The sequence below is a fragment of the Grampus griseus genome (genome assembly GCF_964374135.1).
Source record: "Grampus griseus genome assembly, chromosome: 12".
In the NCBI taxonomy this organism is placed as follows: Eukaryota; Metazoa; Chordata; class Mammalia; order Artiodactyla; family Delphinidae; genus Grampus; species Grampus griseus.
In genome coordinates, this window is record NC_139006.1 from 41,043,603 (window position 1) to 41,058,236 (window position 14,634).

The window sequence follows — 14,634 nt, forward strand, 5'->3', positions numbered from 1 at the left end:
TCAAGCATTTTTCTCTTTTGCAAAAGATTCCTGCTAAGCAATGCTGTCTTCTAAATGAAATGCCTTCATTCTGTCTTTGAACCTAATTAAAATTAAGGAACTTTTAATAGCTTTAATAACCCTCAAAAGCTGGAAAAGCTCTTCCCTGGCATCTTCCCCTCCTTAGTACCACCCTCCCTCCAAATCCAGAAGAAAACCTGCACAACAGAAAACACGAAACTAGCCACATGCTGTGAATGCTGGGGACCATGATTCTCCACTGGTTTGGGCTACAAAGGAAGCCTATGACTAATCAAAAATCCCTAATCAAAACGAAGTTAAAAGCCACCTCCCCACTCCCCGACCCCAGTATAATTTCCCTTTCTCTTCTCAATCCACTCAAGCATCTCCCCTCCTCGTTTTTTTCAGGGAATTTTAGCGGCCTCTGAACCGCGGATGGTAAGTTCATCTCAATGTCTGCCAGGGCTGAGACACGCGAAAAATCACTAACTTGTAAGGTTATTTAGGACAATAATGTCTTTCAGTGCCTTACTCCTCCCACTCCGGCCCTACCTGACCTACTACCAGTATTTAGCCGAAAAAAATATCTGTTCACGTGCTTTACCCCTCAGCGGCTCTTCCCGCAGGAACCGATGCAAACACACGGCCGGCCGGGCGGGTAAGGTCCCCGGCCTCGCGCACCCCTCCCCACACGCCCGCGGCCGCGCTCCGCTCCACACACTCGCGCCCAACTCTTCTTGGATCCACTTACATCCCTGGATTTCGTCGGGCCACCCTCCTCCTTCCCTCCCCGGCGTCCCCGGACGTCCCCGGGCGTCCCCGAGCTGCCCCGGCGCAGGCACTCGCCCACCCACCTGGGCCGGGGCTCCCCGGCAGCGCGCTCCGCCCGGCGCTCCTCGAGGCTCCAGCAGCAATGCGCTCGGCCTGTTCCTCCGCCTCCACTCCAGCCCAGCCCGGAGGCGCGACCCAGGGCGGCACCGCAAGGTCTCCCTGAAGTCACCTTCGCGTGGCCCGCCCCCCGGCTCCGGCGAGGTCGAGCAGAGGCGCGGCCCAGGACTGCGCCCGGGCCGCCCGAGGTCCGCGATGGCCCCTCGGCCACACCGCCACCCTCCAGGACTCCCGCCGGCAAATGGCCTGCGGCGGGCGGCTCCGCGGCGGCTGGCGTCGTCCGTCCCTCCTCCCCTTACCCCTCCCTCTCCCCGGCTGCGGCGCCCGCTCGCTCCGAGGCGCAGGTAGGGACCTGTCAGGGGGCTGCGGGAGCAGCGCGCGGGGATTTCGGGGAAGGTGGCACCGCTCCCCGGGCTCTGCGAGTATCCGTGGAGGCGCCGGCCCGGCCCTGGAGCGGGCGCTGTACTGACGCCGGTCCTGCGGACGCGGCCCTGGCAACTTTTAAATGGCCAGCCTGCCCCCCGGGAAAAGCAGAGGGATCCTCTCTTCTGGAGTCTTCCATTCGAAGGTAACTGACACACAGGCTTACACTTAAGAGTTAACGGTCCGATTCCACAACAAAGACTGAGCTAGTCTGCACATATTTATTTTTCACATACTTCCTGGGCTACCATTTGAGCAATGAGGAAAACAACAGTATTGACCCTACTAACGTGAAACCTACTCACGTGAAATAGGTGTTTCTGATTCTGGCGACCCCTAAAGGGTGGACGAAAGCGTAAAGGTCAGTAAGACCCACCACATACATGATATACTTAAAAGTGAGATGTTCAGGCTAATGAAATTCCTCGTTAACTATGAGGTTCTGGTGAGGAAAAACAAACAGCAGTCTTAAACCTTTCTAAGGTATACAAACCTGTCCTCGACTTTGGGAAGCAGAGTAATACTGAACAAAATTGAGTATTTCTTTGACAAGATCCTAGGGTACTTTAAGTTCGCCCTTCCAGCAGTGGTGGCTGTATTTGCACTACAGATGAAAAACGTGTAAAAGATGAGACAAGGCCACACTCGGAAAAATGGGAATTAATGTCGGTGAGGTTTCAAGGTGTCTTTGAAAAGGCAGTTTTGTTTTTTTTTTTCCATTCTCAGTTGGTGACTAAATATTATCACATTTTGAAAAGTCACATTTGTCACTGAAGAAGAGACCTTGCTACAGAATCTTTCTCCCTAGGCCCTAAAAATTAGAGAAAGAATTCAGTTTGCAAAAGTAGTACCAGGCAGCAAAACAAAACAATGAACAACAAAGGCTACTTTGTTTCAGAAGGCAATTTACAAAGCACCTAAAATGTGCCAGGCACTGTACTGAGGAACTGCACATAAAATAACTCATTTGCATTCTCATTTTCAGATTTGGAAATGGAATTCCCAAACATATATTAATTTGCTCAGAGTCAAGATAGCAGAGTTTAGGTCCTGACTGGTCTGACCCAAAAGCTTGTATTCTTTCCTTTGTACATTCATTATTCATTTATTCAAGTATTTATTAACTGTCTACTAAATACCAAGCACTATGCTAGAAACAGACGCTACAAAAATAAGATACTTACTTGAGGAGCTCCAGTCAAGTAAATATATAATCAGACAAGTAAATATATAATGATACAATGTCATAAGCGCTGCAACAGCAAGGAACTCCTAGACTAGGAGGGACATTAACTCAATTTTGAAGGGTGGAACCTGGGATTGCGAAATGGTTAGCAGTCATCCAACACAGCAATCCTGAGAACTTTATCTAACAGAATGGCAATGGGGAATCTGTGTGCTGGCTTGGAGGAGACAGACAACTGAGATACAGGAAGTAAAAATGACAGGACTTGATTAAAAATGGGGCTGAGGAAGAACGAACCAGAGGCAGCTCCCATGTTTCCGGCTTGAATTATCCAACAGGTAACTTTGAGTTGAATCGGTAACTCGGTTCTAGGCACTTTGGTTTAGAAATGCCTCTGATGTATCCATATGTAAATGTCCGAAAGGCAGCTGGATACAACTGGTTCATAGCTCAGAAGATCCAAAGTGGATATACCTGAATCATCATGGATTTCTGGGTTGAAGGAGTGGGAATTCTCCAGGGAGAATGCTGAGTGAGAAGGCCACCCACAAAAACCTAGGGAATACTAACATGCAAAGCACAGGCAGAAGGAAAAGATGCTTTAGAAGAAGACTGAGGAGGAGTTGCTATACAGGAAAGAGAAGCCAGAAGAGGGAGGCACCATGGAAATCACAGAGAAGCATTCCAAAAAGCAAGCAGTAGTCAAATGCCAGACCCTTTAAAAAGACAAGCAAGATAATTTAAAGATGTTCTCTGATTAGCAACAAGGAGATATTGGCAAGAATGGTCTCAGTGGACTAGTTGAGGAATAAAGAAGTAGAAACAGAAGGTATCACATTTTCAAAAATGGAACTGGAAAGGGATGTAGGGAGATAAAAGCTACAAGGGAGAATTCAGAAGAAGAGAGTAGCTGTTTTTGAAGATAGGAGACAGATGCCTCCAACAAAAGGAAAAAAAGATAAAAATCGGAATGAGGGACTAGTAGGGAGTTGGCAGCATGTACAATGTTCGCCTAACGCTTGACAATAAATTTTGCTCAGAATAGAGATGAGAGAGAGAAAGGTGAAGGCCTGAAAGATACAAACATTGCAAATGAAAAAGAGAGGGATTAAAGGACTCTGAACAGCTCAGGAAGCTAAATGAGTATTAGAAAGCATGACTTTATAGAGTTATCAGTCCACATGAGGGCATGGATTCTCTCCAAAGACTTTCACATCTGGTCCAGAGTAGCAAGTACCTTTGGTTGGTTCCAACTGAGAGTCTGAATTGTTCCATTACACCACAAGCTTGGCATCACTATCTTCCCAACCATACATTTGGGTTACATCCCTTTAGCAGTGAGGAGATTTAACATTTCATAAGTGAGTTTACACTAAACACTGATTAGACTCATAATATCGAGGGGAGCTCAATAATACACAGACCCAGAGGGCACCAATGATGACTTCTGAATGACATTTTAACCACTTCTGATACCAACCTCTGGTGAGAACCGTAGAAAGAATGATTCATGAAACCAGTTTCTATCCTTTTGGATGGAACTCTCAAAACAACGTTAAAGAAAAACCACAGCCTTCACATTCTATTATAGTATGTTTCCCAAGCATATCATAAAACACACTGTAAAGGGGCTTCCCTGGTGGCGCAGTGGTTGAGACTCTCCCTGCTAATGCAGGGGACATGGGTTCGAGCCCTGGTCTGGGAAGATCCCACATGCCGTGGAGCAACTAGGCCCATGAGCCACAACTACTGAGCCTGGGCATGTGGAGCCTGTGCTCCACAAGAGAGGCCGCGGTAGTGAGAGGCCCGCGCACCGCGATGAAGAGTGGCCCCCACTTGCCACAACTAGAGAAAGCCCTCGCACAGAAATGAAGACCCAACACAGCCAAAAATTAATTAATTAATTAATTAATTTTAAAAAAATACAGTAAGGTTGCCTTTAGTAGATCAATCACAAACTTTACAGCTTATCTTATATATTGCCGGGTTTTTTCCGACAACATAAGTTGTGTTATTTCAAGTAAAGTACACCTTCATAATGCCTCATTTATGTAGAGGTCATGTGGATACCTGGAATATCTAGGGTGTATCAGAGAATCTCCAAATAAGCAAAGAACATACCAGAAGGCCCCAGACCCTAAAGCCTGTGCTCATTGTCAAGCCAAGTTTCTCACACTAAGCCAGCTTACTCTTACTGTGGACATAATTTTACCAAGTTTGGTTACTGGTTTTCTTTTTAACAAACAGGAGATTAGTATGAGTAAATCAGAAGGGATCAGTATTCCGCTGCTAGAGATAAGCACCCAGTTGGTCTAAAGAACAGGAGAGAAGAAAATTTTAGAACCATAAGGAGTAAAAAGGAATTCGAAAAGCATTAGCAGGATTGGGCCATTTAATCAAAAAAGAGTCCTGTAAACATTATCCCCTGACGGTATCTCTGTATTAAGGCAAAGAGTAATTACAAACATACAAAAGGACAATCCTGACACACCCAGAAGAGATCAAGTATGAAATCTTCAGTTTAAGAAGTAAATGTGTAAGATTCAGAGTAACTGTCCTCAAAAAAGATTAGAATAAAAACGTATTTTCTGCCGCTGGGGCTGGGGTCACTTACACCTATCGGGTCCCCATTCTGTGCCAGGTGCTATGCAGTTTTGCCAATCGGATCTCACTTACTTCTTAAAACACTCTTTTTTGGTTGGTCACCACTTTGAAAAGGAGATTGTGTTTTACTGAGGTGAAGACAGAGATTACATAGCAGAACCAGGAAATGGACTCAGGTCTATGTGCGTTCAAGCTTATCATTGCTCTTCTAATAAAGTTTTTGGATAACGAAAATAAAATTTATGATGCCTGATACATAAGGCATTACAGTGCACAATTATCCCACTCTGACCTCAATTAAGCGATTAAATTCCTATGTTGTAATTCTTAACTACTTGATAAGACCCACTTCAATGATGCCATTTACCTTTCAAATATTTTTTAGGCCTTCTCATCGTCTATAATTGTATTTCTCAGAGGGAAATCCATGGATTTCTACTGAGGGCCCCACAGGGTTGATAGTTCATAGAACTACTAAAAAGAAAAATCTTAAAATACTCTAAAAACAATGAATGCCATTTACTAAATGAATACTTTGTGCTCTTGTGATATGCTAATATGGTCTATATACCTATTATTCATATACATACATCTGATCTCCACACCCAACCATCAGGTGTTCACATATCTTTATTCTTCAGAAACTTGCCCAAGGTCCTACAATTGGTTAAGGAAAGACTGAGACTTAAAAGAGGTCCATTAGACTTTCAGACCAGGGCTCTTAATGACTTTCTACATGGTCTCTCTTATATGAAAGATGAAGGTATCAAAGTTCAGAGAACTTAAGTAGCCCATCATCTCTTAAATAATAAGTAATAAGGATGGAAACACAACACAATCATTCCACAGTCAAATACATTTTCTTTAGACAACACCACCTCCTCCCAAAACAAGATAAAACCAATGTTAAAGACACAGAAGCTCCAAGATGCCATCAGAGAAAAGGGGTCACAAGTGTTAATTAGACAGCATCCTACAATAACAACCGTGGACTTACACTCAGGGCTTACTATGTGTCAGAAACTATGCTAAGCATTTTGCTTACAATTATCTTACTTAATCCTGATGACTAATTTTAAAGGCGTAAAGAGGTTAATTAGGCTAAACTTTAGGCTAATATTCTTGCACATGTAAATTTACACACAGAGGTGATTACCTAGGCTATTTTTTTTTAATCTGTTAAAGATTAGGATATGTTGGCTTCTTCAGAAATTAAAGTACTTCTAATCTAGTGTTCACCTTAAAACTATACAACCCGAGAACAAAAAAGTTATCAATACATTCATCAGATACCACACAAGAGATGTGAATTTAGTTTTACAAGGTAATATTACCTGAATCCTGTAACATCATAATTTGTTCTGTTCTGCAATGTTCTGCAATTCTATCATCCTATTTAGATTTATTTAGGTCACTAAATCATTCCTCATTTAAACAAGCTAGAATATGAAATTTGCAAAGCACCAAAAATAGAAATGCTGAGAAAGGATATTTTCAAACACCATTAGGAGAATCAACCAGTTAACATGTTTAATGAAAAATTATGTTTTCCCATGGTATTTAATAGAATTCTGTTGAAAGACTTTCTGTAAGTTTGTTTTAAATGAATTCAGATTATTATTACATATTTTTTCTTATTCTCCAAATAAAATAATTATGGAATTTGTGGTATACATAACAAACAGAGCATTTTCAAAATTTCACATGAATTCACAAGGCTTCTTATTTTAATGATGGGAAAATAAAATTTTAGATCCTTACATATAAGAGAAACATATATAAGACCATTTTCATCTATCTTGTTTTAACACCAAAACCTAATCTCTAACCAAAAGGCACAAATCAATTGTAACAATAAGAAAGTCAGTGACCTTGGAGAGTATTGTGCTAAGTGAAGGAAGTCAAACAGAGGAAAAACAAATACCATATGATTTTACATACATGTGGAACCTAAAAAAAAAAACAAAGAAATTTGGTGTCTTAATCTAAAAAGCTGAAGATTAAACATGTGTAGAAATTAAATGCAAAACAAAGCCTATTACTACTTGGCTTGCATTAAAATCATGAAAACGAAGGAAAAAACATAAAAAAGAAAAATCTTAGTTCAGGCAAAACACACCTGGGGCTTCCCTGGTGGCGCAGTGGCTGAGAATCTGCCTGCCAATGCAGGGGACACGGGTTCGTGCCCCGGTCTGGGAAGACCCCACATGCCGCAGAGCAACTGGGCCCGTGCGCCACAACTACTGAGCCTGCGCGTCTGGAGCCTGTGCTCCGCAACAAGAGAGGCCGAGACAGTGAGAGGCCTGCGCACCGTGATGAAGAGTGGCCCCCGCTCTCCGCAACTAGAGAAAGCCCTCGCATAGAAATGAAGACCCAACACAGCCAAAAATAAATAAATAAATTTATATAAAAAAAGAAACCACACCTTAATGACTTTTCAGTCCTTAGAAAAGGAGTTACTAATGGATGGCATACCACTTTTACTTATATTTGGAAGATCAAATGGCAAATTTTTAAATGGGAGAGAGCGAGCAGCAAAGAGCACAAAAAAATATTTAATCCATTAAGCTGAGTTCACATAGGTAAGTATGATAACAATCTATTTTCTAAATAAAAGTATATATTTTTCATATAGAGACCTTTTGTTCCTAGAATACTTTCATAGTCCGTCTTATCAAAATGTCACGACAACCCTGAGTAGATCAACTTTAAACATACTTGTTAAATATGGGTACATAAACAAATTAAATGATATGAACAGAAGTTATTTCAGAATTATCCTGCTTAATCAAGAATAAATAAGTTCTAACTTTTGGTGAAAAATGAAACTGTCGTTGCCTTTATTAACTCTATTTTCTCCTACCTTTGGACAGTTTGAAAGCAATGATGTATTGGATGATCAAGTGTTGACACCCAAACAATTATTTAAAAAATTCAGTTGCAAACTACCTACCCCTTCTTGTTTGGTGAAGAGATTAAGGCAATCACTCAAAGCTACACAAGTTTCTCTAGAAGCTTCAGAGACAACTTCAACTTTCTGAAGGAATGATGGAAGCATTTCTATAAATAAAAAAATAAATAAAATGAGTAGGATTTTAAGTAACCTTAACGTAAACTAAGACCATAAACGTATTTTTATATCTACTAACCTCATGTTTCCTTCTAGCTGCCTTAATAAGCAAAGCATATAGTATATTCCTTGGGCATCATAATTAAGCACCTACTTTATGCAGGGCACATAAATTAGTACAGAAAAAGAAAGAACAAAGCCTTGACTTAGAAAAGCCTATATCCTAAAAGGAGAAGAGCCAGGACCTATTAAAAAAAAAAGGTTCATAGGAATAAATAATATAATGTTTAAGAAAAACAGCTGTCAAGAAGGACTGATATCATTACTTATAAAACATTAACATTTCCTTTCATGATATTCATTACTAGATAAGTAATTTTATTCAAAGGCAAAGTGCTAAAAAGAGACAAAAATAATCCTGTAGTTGACAATGATGGCTAACGGATCTGAAGGCGGCATTAACTCAACTTCCCCTACTTTTTTTTTAATCTCATTAATAGGTTTTTAATACGATTTCTAAAAATTTATTTATTTATTTTTGGCTGCATTGGGTCTTCCTTGCTACGTGCGTGCTTTCTCTAGTTGCGGTGAGCGGGGGCTACTTTTCATTGTGGTACGTGGGCTTCTCATTGCATTGGCTTCTCTTGTTGCGGAGCACGGGCTCTAGGCACGCAGGCTTCCACAGTTGTGGCTCACGGTCTCTAGAGTGCAGGCTCAGGAGTTGTGGCGCACAGGCTTTGTTGCTCCACAGCATGTGTGAACTTCCCGGACCAGGGCTTGAACCCTTGTCCCCTACATTGGCAGGCAGATTCTTAACCACTGCGCCACCAGGGAAGCCCTCCTCTACTTCTTATTTGGATAAATGTTTCATATAAATAGGTCTTTCACTCTCAAAAATATGTCCCTGTCAAGGTCCAGCATCTTTCAGTATATGTTAAATTGGGAAATAAACGATAATATCAGTATCTCCCCTGGACCCTTAAAGAAAATCTTAATCCACTTTACCATTACGGAAAACAAACAAACAAAACAAAATTAACATAACGTTGGCAAGAGAAAGCTGTAAAATACACACAGGTCACTTAAGTGAAATGTCACATCCTGTCCAGACTAATGTGACAGAAATGTACTTAGTTGAAATAGCTTGGGATTTTATGTTGATTATACATTAGATCCTTTACATCTGTCCCTTCCATCAAATAAAAAAAATTAAGACAGCTTTAAGAAAAAATAACTTAAAAGCGAAAGACAATTAAATCTGTAGCATCCTATGTATTTTAAGTAATTTTGATTTACCTAAAACACTATTCTTAAAACATGGTAAACAAGGTCAATAAACAAAGAATCAGGTAAATCCAAATGCCAGCAATTTGCAATGAGTAGGCCATAAAACAGTGGGTCCCATCAAGAAACAAAAGTTTTCAAATGGGAAATGGAAAGAAAAATACAATCTACAGAGAACATAGGACCAATTATTTAGCCATTATTCTAAGTGATAAAGTTGTATTCTGTTTTGTTCTTTTCTAAATTTTCCAAATTTTTTATATGAACATGATTTATTTTAGCAAAGACAAGTCCTTTTCTTGGAAATATTATTTCTCAAAACTCATAAGTCAGGGCTTCCCTGGTGGCGCAGTGGTTGAAAGTCTGCCTGCCAATGCAGGGGACGCGGGTTCGTGCCCCAGTCCAGGAAGATCCCACATGCCGCAGAGCGGCTGGGCCCGTGAGCCATGGCCACTGGGCCTGCGTGTCCGGAGTCTGTGCTCCTCAATGGGAGAGGCCACAACAGTGAGAGGCCCGCATACCGCAAAAAAAAACACAAAAAACCCAAAAAACCTCATAAGGCAAAAGTGGGCAACAAAAGGAAAAGGTCAGGGACTTCCCTGGTGGCACAGTGGTTAAGAATCCGCCTGCCAATGCAGGAGACACGGGTTCGAGCCCTGGTCCAGGAAGATCCCACTTGCTGCGGAGCAACTAAGCCCGTGCACCACAACTGCTGAGCCTGAGCTCTAGAACCCATAAGCCACAACTACTGAACCCATGTGCTGCAACTACTGAAGCGTGTGTGCCACAACTCCTGAAGCCTGTGCGCCTAGAGCCCATGGTCCGCAACAAGAGAAGCCACTGCAGTGAGAAGCCCGTGCACTGCAACCAAGAGTAGCGTCCGCTCGCCACAGCTAGAGAAAACCCGTGTGCAGCAACGAAGACCCAACACAGCCAAAATTAAATAAATAAATTTATAAAAAAAGAAAAATAAAGGAAAAGGTCAGAGTGAATGAAAGTAATAAGTCTTTCATTAATATCTGGATATAAACACCAAATGACATTTTATCATATTTTTCATCTTATGGAATAGAATTTCCTAGCTATTCTTAATAATACCCAAGTAATTGAAAACTACTATGTTCTACAATAATTTTGACTTTACATACTGTTTCTTTTTGAATCTTTGATACACACTGTGAAGATTTATTCTGTACTTAGTTGCTAAACAGCAAAAGAGAGTACCATATGCTAGATGCCATGTGACTTAAATAGTACCTCAACAGATGTCTTACACAGAGCTGGGGACCAGGGATGTGAGGAGATGCACAAGAAAAAACAGACACAGCCTCTGCCTTCCAGAAATCATCTGGGTAATCTAGAAATTTTCCATTTTCATGGCACAAAGGATAGGAAGATGGTAGCACAGCCATTCATGGCTCCATTTCTTTTTATTAAATGCCATCACATGCTTAACCATCTCCAGTTTTGTCTATGTTTTAGATATCTCACTTAATATACTTGTTGATTAGCATAAAACAAACATTAAATCTCTAAATAAATTTTAAGTTTACAAATTTTTAAACAAAATTGACTCTGCAAGCTTTCAAAAGATATTCTAAGAAATATATATTAAGACAAGTTTATAAGAACCTATTATTCAGAGTGTGTCAAATTCTTCTGTCCAAAACAGAGTCAAAAGTTACGTAACTTGTCTGACAAGCTAGTATTCAAACAAGATGTCGGAATTAATATTAACTTGCACCGTGGGACGGTGTAAAAATCGTGGACTCTGGCAAATACTCTGGGCAGTGCTGCATATCAGGGACAGTCGGTTCACACTGGCGTGCCTCTTATACAATGTCGTCTGCATACTGGTTACATAAAAGGAAAACTGCTAAGCTTCTAGAAAAGTTACCAACTGGGAAATCACTGCAAATATGTTTTAGCCAACTAATATTTAGAGACTGAGCCATAATAAATAAAATCAAGAAGGCCAGTATGTTAACATATCTGGCCTACTCTGAGAACTGGACACTGTTAATTTGAAAAAAAAAAAAGTTATTTTTTGTACTAAAAATATTGTTGAACTCGGGAAAGATGCTGGAAGATCATATGTGAAAAGCTTAACTTTAGAGACATGTATAAAAAGCTCACCATCTGTCGTTTTCATGATTACACTGTACAATTTTTAATTGGGTAAGTTTTAAAACTAGTGGGGAAGAGCTTGTTTCTTGTTGTTAACAAACTAAACCCTAACACAGAAAACTTCCATTGTTCTCCTTATATAGAAAAAGTCCACACTCCTTAGACTAACATTTAAATCGTTCCATAAACAGTCAGCTTCAGCCAGACGGTTTTCCTGGAACTCTTTGTTTTCCTAGAAATATTAACCTATTATATTTTACTGCTTCTAAACCTTTGTTAAAGATGTTCCATCTTCCGTGAATAATGGAAATAATAATTAATCATATTCAGAAGTTTCCCCACTTAACTAAAACTTTTTTTTTTCAAGGCCAAGTTTAAATCCTCCCCATTGAGCCGTCCTTAAATATCACTGTGGGATGTGACCTCTCCTCCTGGACTCCAAAAGTAGCCACATCCACTTGTAATAGAGAACATGGGTAGTACGTATGCTGAATCTCTGCTACCCTCGGTAAACTCTAAACCTCTTTAAGCCCCCAAATACCATGCACTGAACTTTGTACAAAGAAAAGACTCAAATGTTAAAAGACTAAGGAAAATAATAAAAATATTTTATTCCCATGGCTTACATAGAAAATCCAAATAGTTCTGGATTATTTAATTTTACATCAAAAGAATTACTGTATTTTAGTGTAAAAATATATAAGATACAAACATTTTCATTTATATTACTACAGGTTGGCTAATTAGGGCAGATCAATAAATTATTTAAAACTACATTTTCTTTTTACTTGAGGCATAAGAAAATATAGTTTGCTTGTTTTTCAACATTCACTCAAATATTTCTATCACTGGGGATAAGATATTTAAAAAAAAATAAACTGGATGAATGGCTTTTCATTTCCTCTACCTAGTCCTTCTGGGAACAGTGCTGCCTTAAGTGTGTGTGTGTGTTTTTTTTTTTAAAGTAAACACAAACAGCAGAGAGAATAAACAGTCCCAAAACTATCTAGTGACAAAGCTAAGGTCATAGGAAATAAAGAAAATATCAAAATAAGACAATTTCTCTCTTGTGGTGGAAAAAGTGCAGTGCATCTGACTACGTGCATGAGAGACATGATCTAACCTGCATGAGAAGAGGTGTTTTTAAAGTTATCTCGTAATTGGAATTATATAAATGCCTCAAGAAAATCAGTACTCTCTCCTCAAAATGGAGAAAAAGATGTCTTCACATAAAAATCAACTATTCTTCTAGAAAACTTCTACTACATAAAGCCGTAACTTAAAAAAAAATCGAGATTGGTAACGTTATATAAGATGTAAGAATATAAATTTATCTGTTTCTTGTTCAAATTAAGATGATTAGCTTGAAATCAGTCACCCACTAAACAAGTACCACTGACCATTCGATCTGTATGTCTACATCTATACAACTTAACACTAGTTGCAACAGAAGTATAAAATATATAGCTCAGAACAGCATGTGTTAAATGAGTTAAAGCATGAGGTAAATAATAAGAAGATAATAAAAGGGATGTTATAAGATATAAATAGCAAACAAATTGTACATACATAAAAAATGTTACATATTCAGAGAAAAGTGTTACCATTATGGGATGCAGTAATAAAGTGAAGTTTGATAAAAGTAATGGGATTTGAGCCTGATCTTGAAGAATATGCTTTTTTATTGTTAAATACAACGCCCAATAAAATGAACATATCCAAAATATCTGTAACTATTATTTTCAGATAGTACTGAAAATACTGGTCCTGAGAGGAAGAGAGTCTCAGAATTATGAGAACTCGTTAGAGGATTTGCATCTACCATTTATCGAGTGGCTACCATGTGGCAAGCACTACACTCCAGGTCCTGGAGATAGGGCGTAAGTAACTGAGAAACAGTTTTTGTCCTTACAAAACTTGCAGTCTAGCAAGGAAAACAGAAAATAAAACAATTATTATTGAATGAACAGTACTGATCAGAGGGTGTCTTTAGAATAGTAAGAGGGAAAAACATATTTGTTGGAAAAAATAAATTCAATTAATTTAAAATTTTAGAAAAGAGTGTACCAGTTAGGAAGACCTTTTGGGGTCAAAACAGGGAAGAAGCCAGCAGAACTATGAAATGTATTTTGCATTCTTTTGCAAATAAGAGTGAAGGGAGGGCTTCCCTGGTGGTGCAGTGATTAAGAATCCGCCTGCCAATGCAGGGGACATGGGTTTGAGTCCTGGTCCGGCAAGATCCCACATGCCGCAGAACAACTAAGCCCGTGTACCACAACTCCTGAGCCTGTGCTCTAGAGCCCAAGAGCCACAACTACTGAGCCCACACACCTACAGCCCGTGCTCCGCAACAAGAGAAGCCACTGCAATGAGAAGCGTGCGCACTGCAACGAAGAGCAGCCCCCACTCCCTGCAACTAGAGAAAGCCCACACACAGCAACAAAGACCCAACGCAGCCAAAAATAAATAAAAAATAAAAATAAATAAATTTATAAGAAAAAAAGGTGAAGGGAGGCAAGGAGGAAGATCTTATTGATTAAAATCTCCATCAAAGGCTGTGACTGGGGAGTTCCCTGGTGGCGCAGTGGTTAAGAATCTGCCTGTCAATGCAGGGGACACAGGTTCGAGCTCTGGTCCAGGAAGATCCCACACACCGCGGAGCAACTAAGCCCGTGCGCCACAAATACTGAGCCTGCAAGCCAGAGCTACTGAGCCTGAGTGCCACAACTACTGAGCCCGCATGCATAGAGCCCGTGCTCCATGACAAGAGAAGCCACTGTAATGAGAAGCCTGTGCACCGCAATGAAGAGCAGCCCCCGCTCGCCACAACTAGAGAAAGCCCGCACACAGCAATGAAGACCCAACGCAGCCAAAAATTAATCAATTAATTAATTAGGAAAAAATAAAGGCTATCATTGGATTTGCATCACTCCTCACTGTACTGTCCTGGCAATGAGCTCCTAACCTTCTTTGTGGTAGTGATCTTGTGAGAAAAAACAGTCAACAAAGGATTCAGGTAGAGTCACATGTGACCCAGGGAGCTCTGTCTCCA

The 14,634-nt window shown here is 40.2% G+C and overlaps 1 protein-coding gene across 2 annotated transcripts in view; it reads right to left on the reverse strand.

The window, feature by feature from the left end:
• Positions 1-14,634, reverse strand: part of OSBPL1A (oxysterol binding protein like 1A) — a 200,531-nt gene that overhangs the window by 117,430 nt on the left and 68,467 nt on the right. For both annotated transcript variants that reach the window (XM_082667364.1, XM_082667365.1), the window contains exon 14: positions 8,055-8,161. In XM_082667364.1, the coding sequence (XP_082523490.1) occupies positions 8,055-8,161 (107 nt within the window). The remainder of the gene's footprint in view (positions 1-8,054; positions 8,162-14,634) is intronic.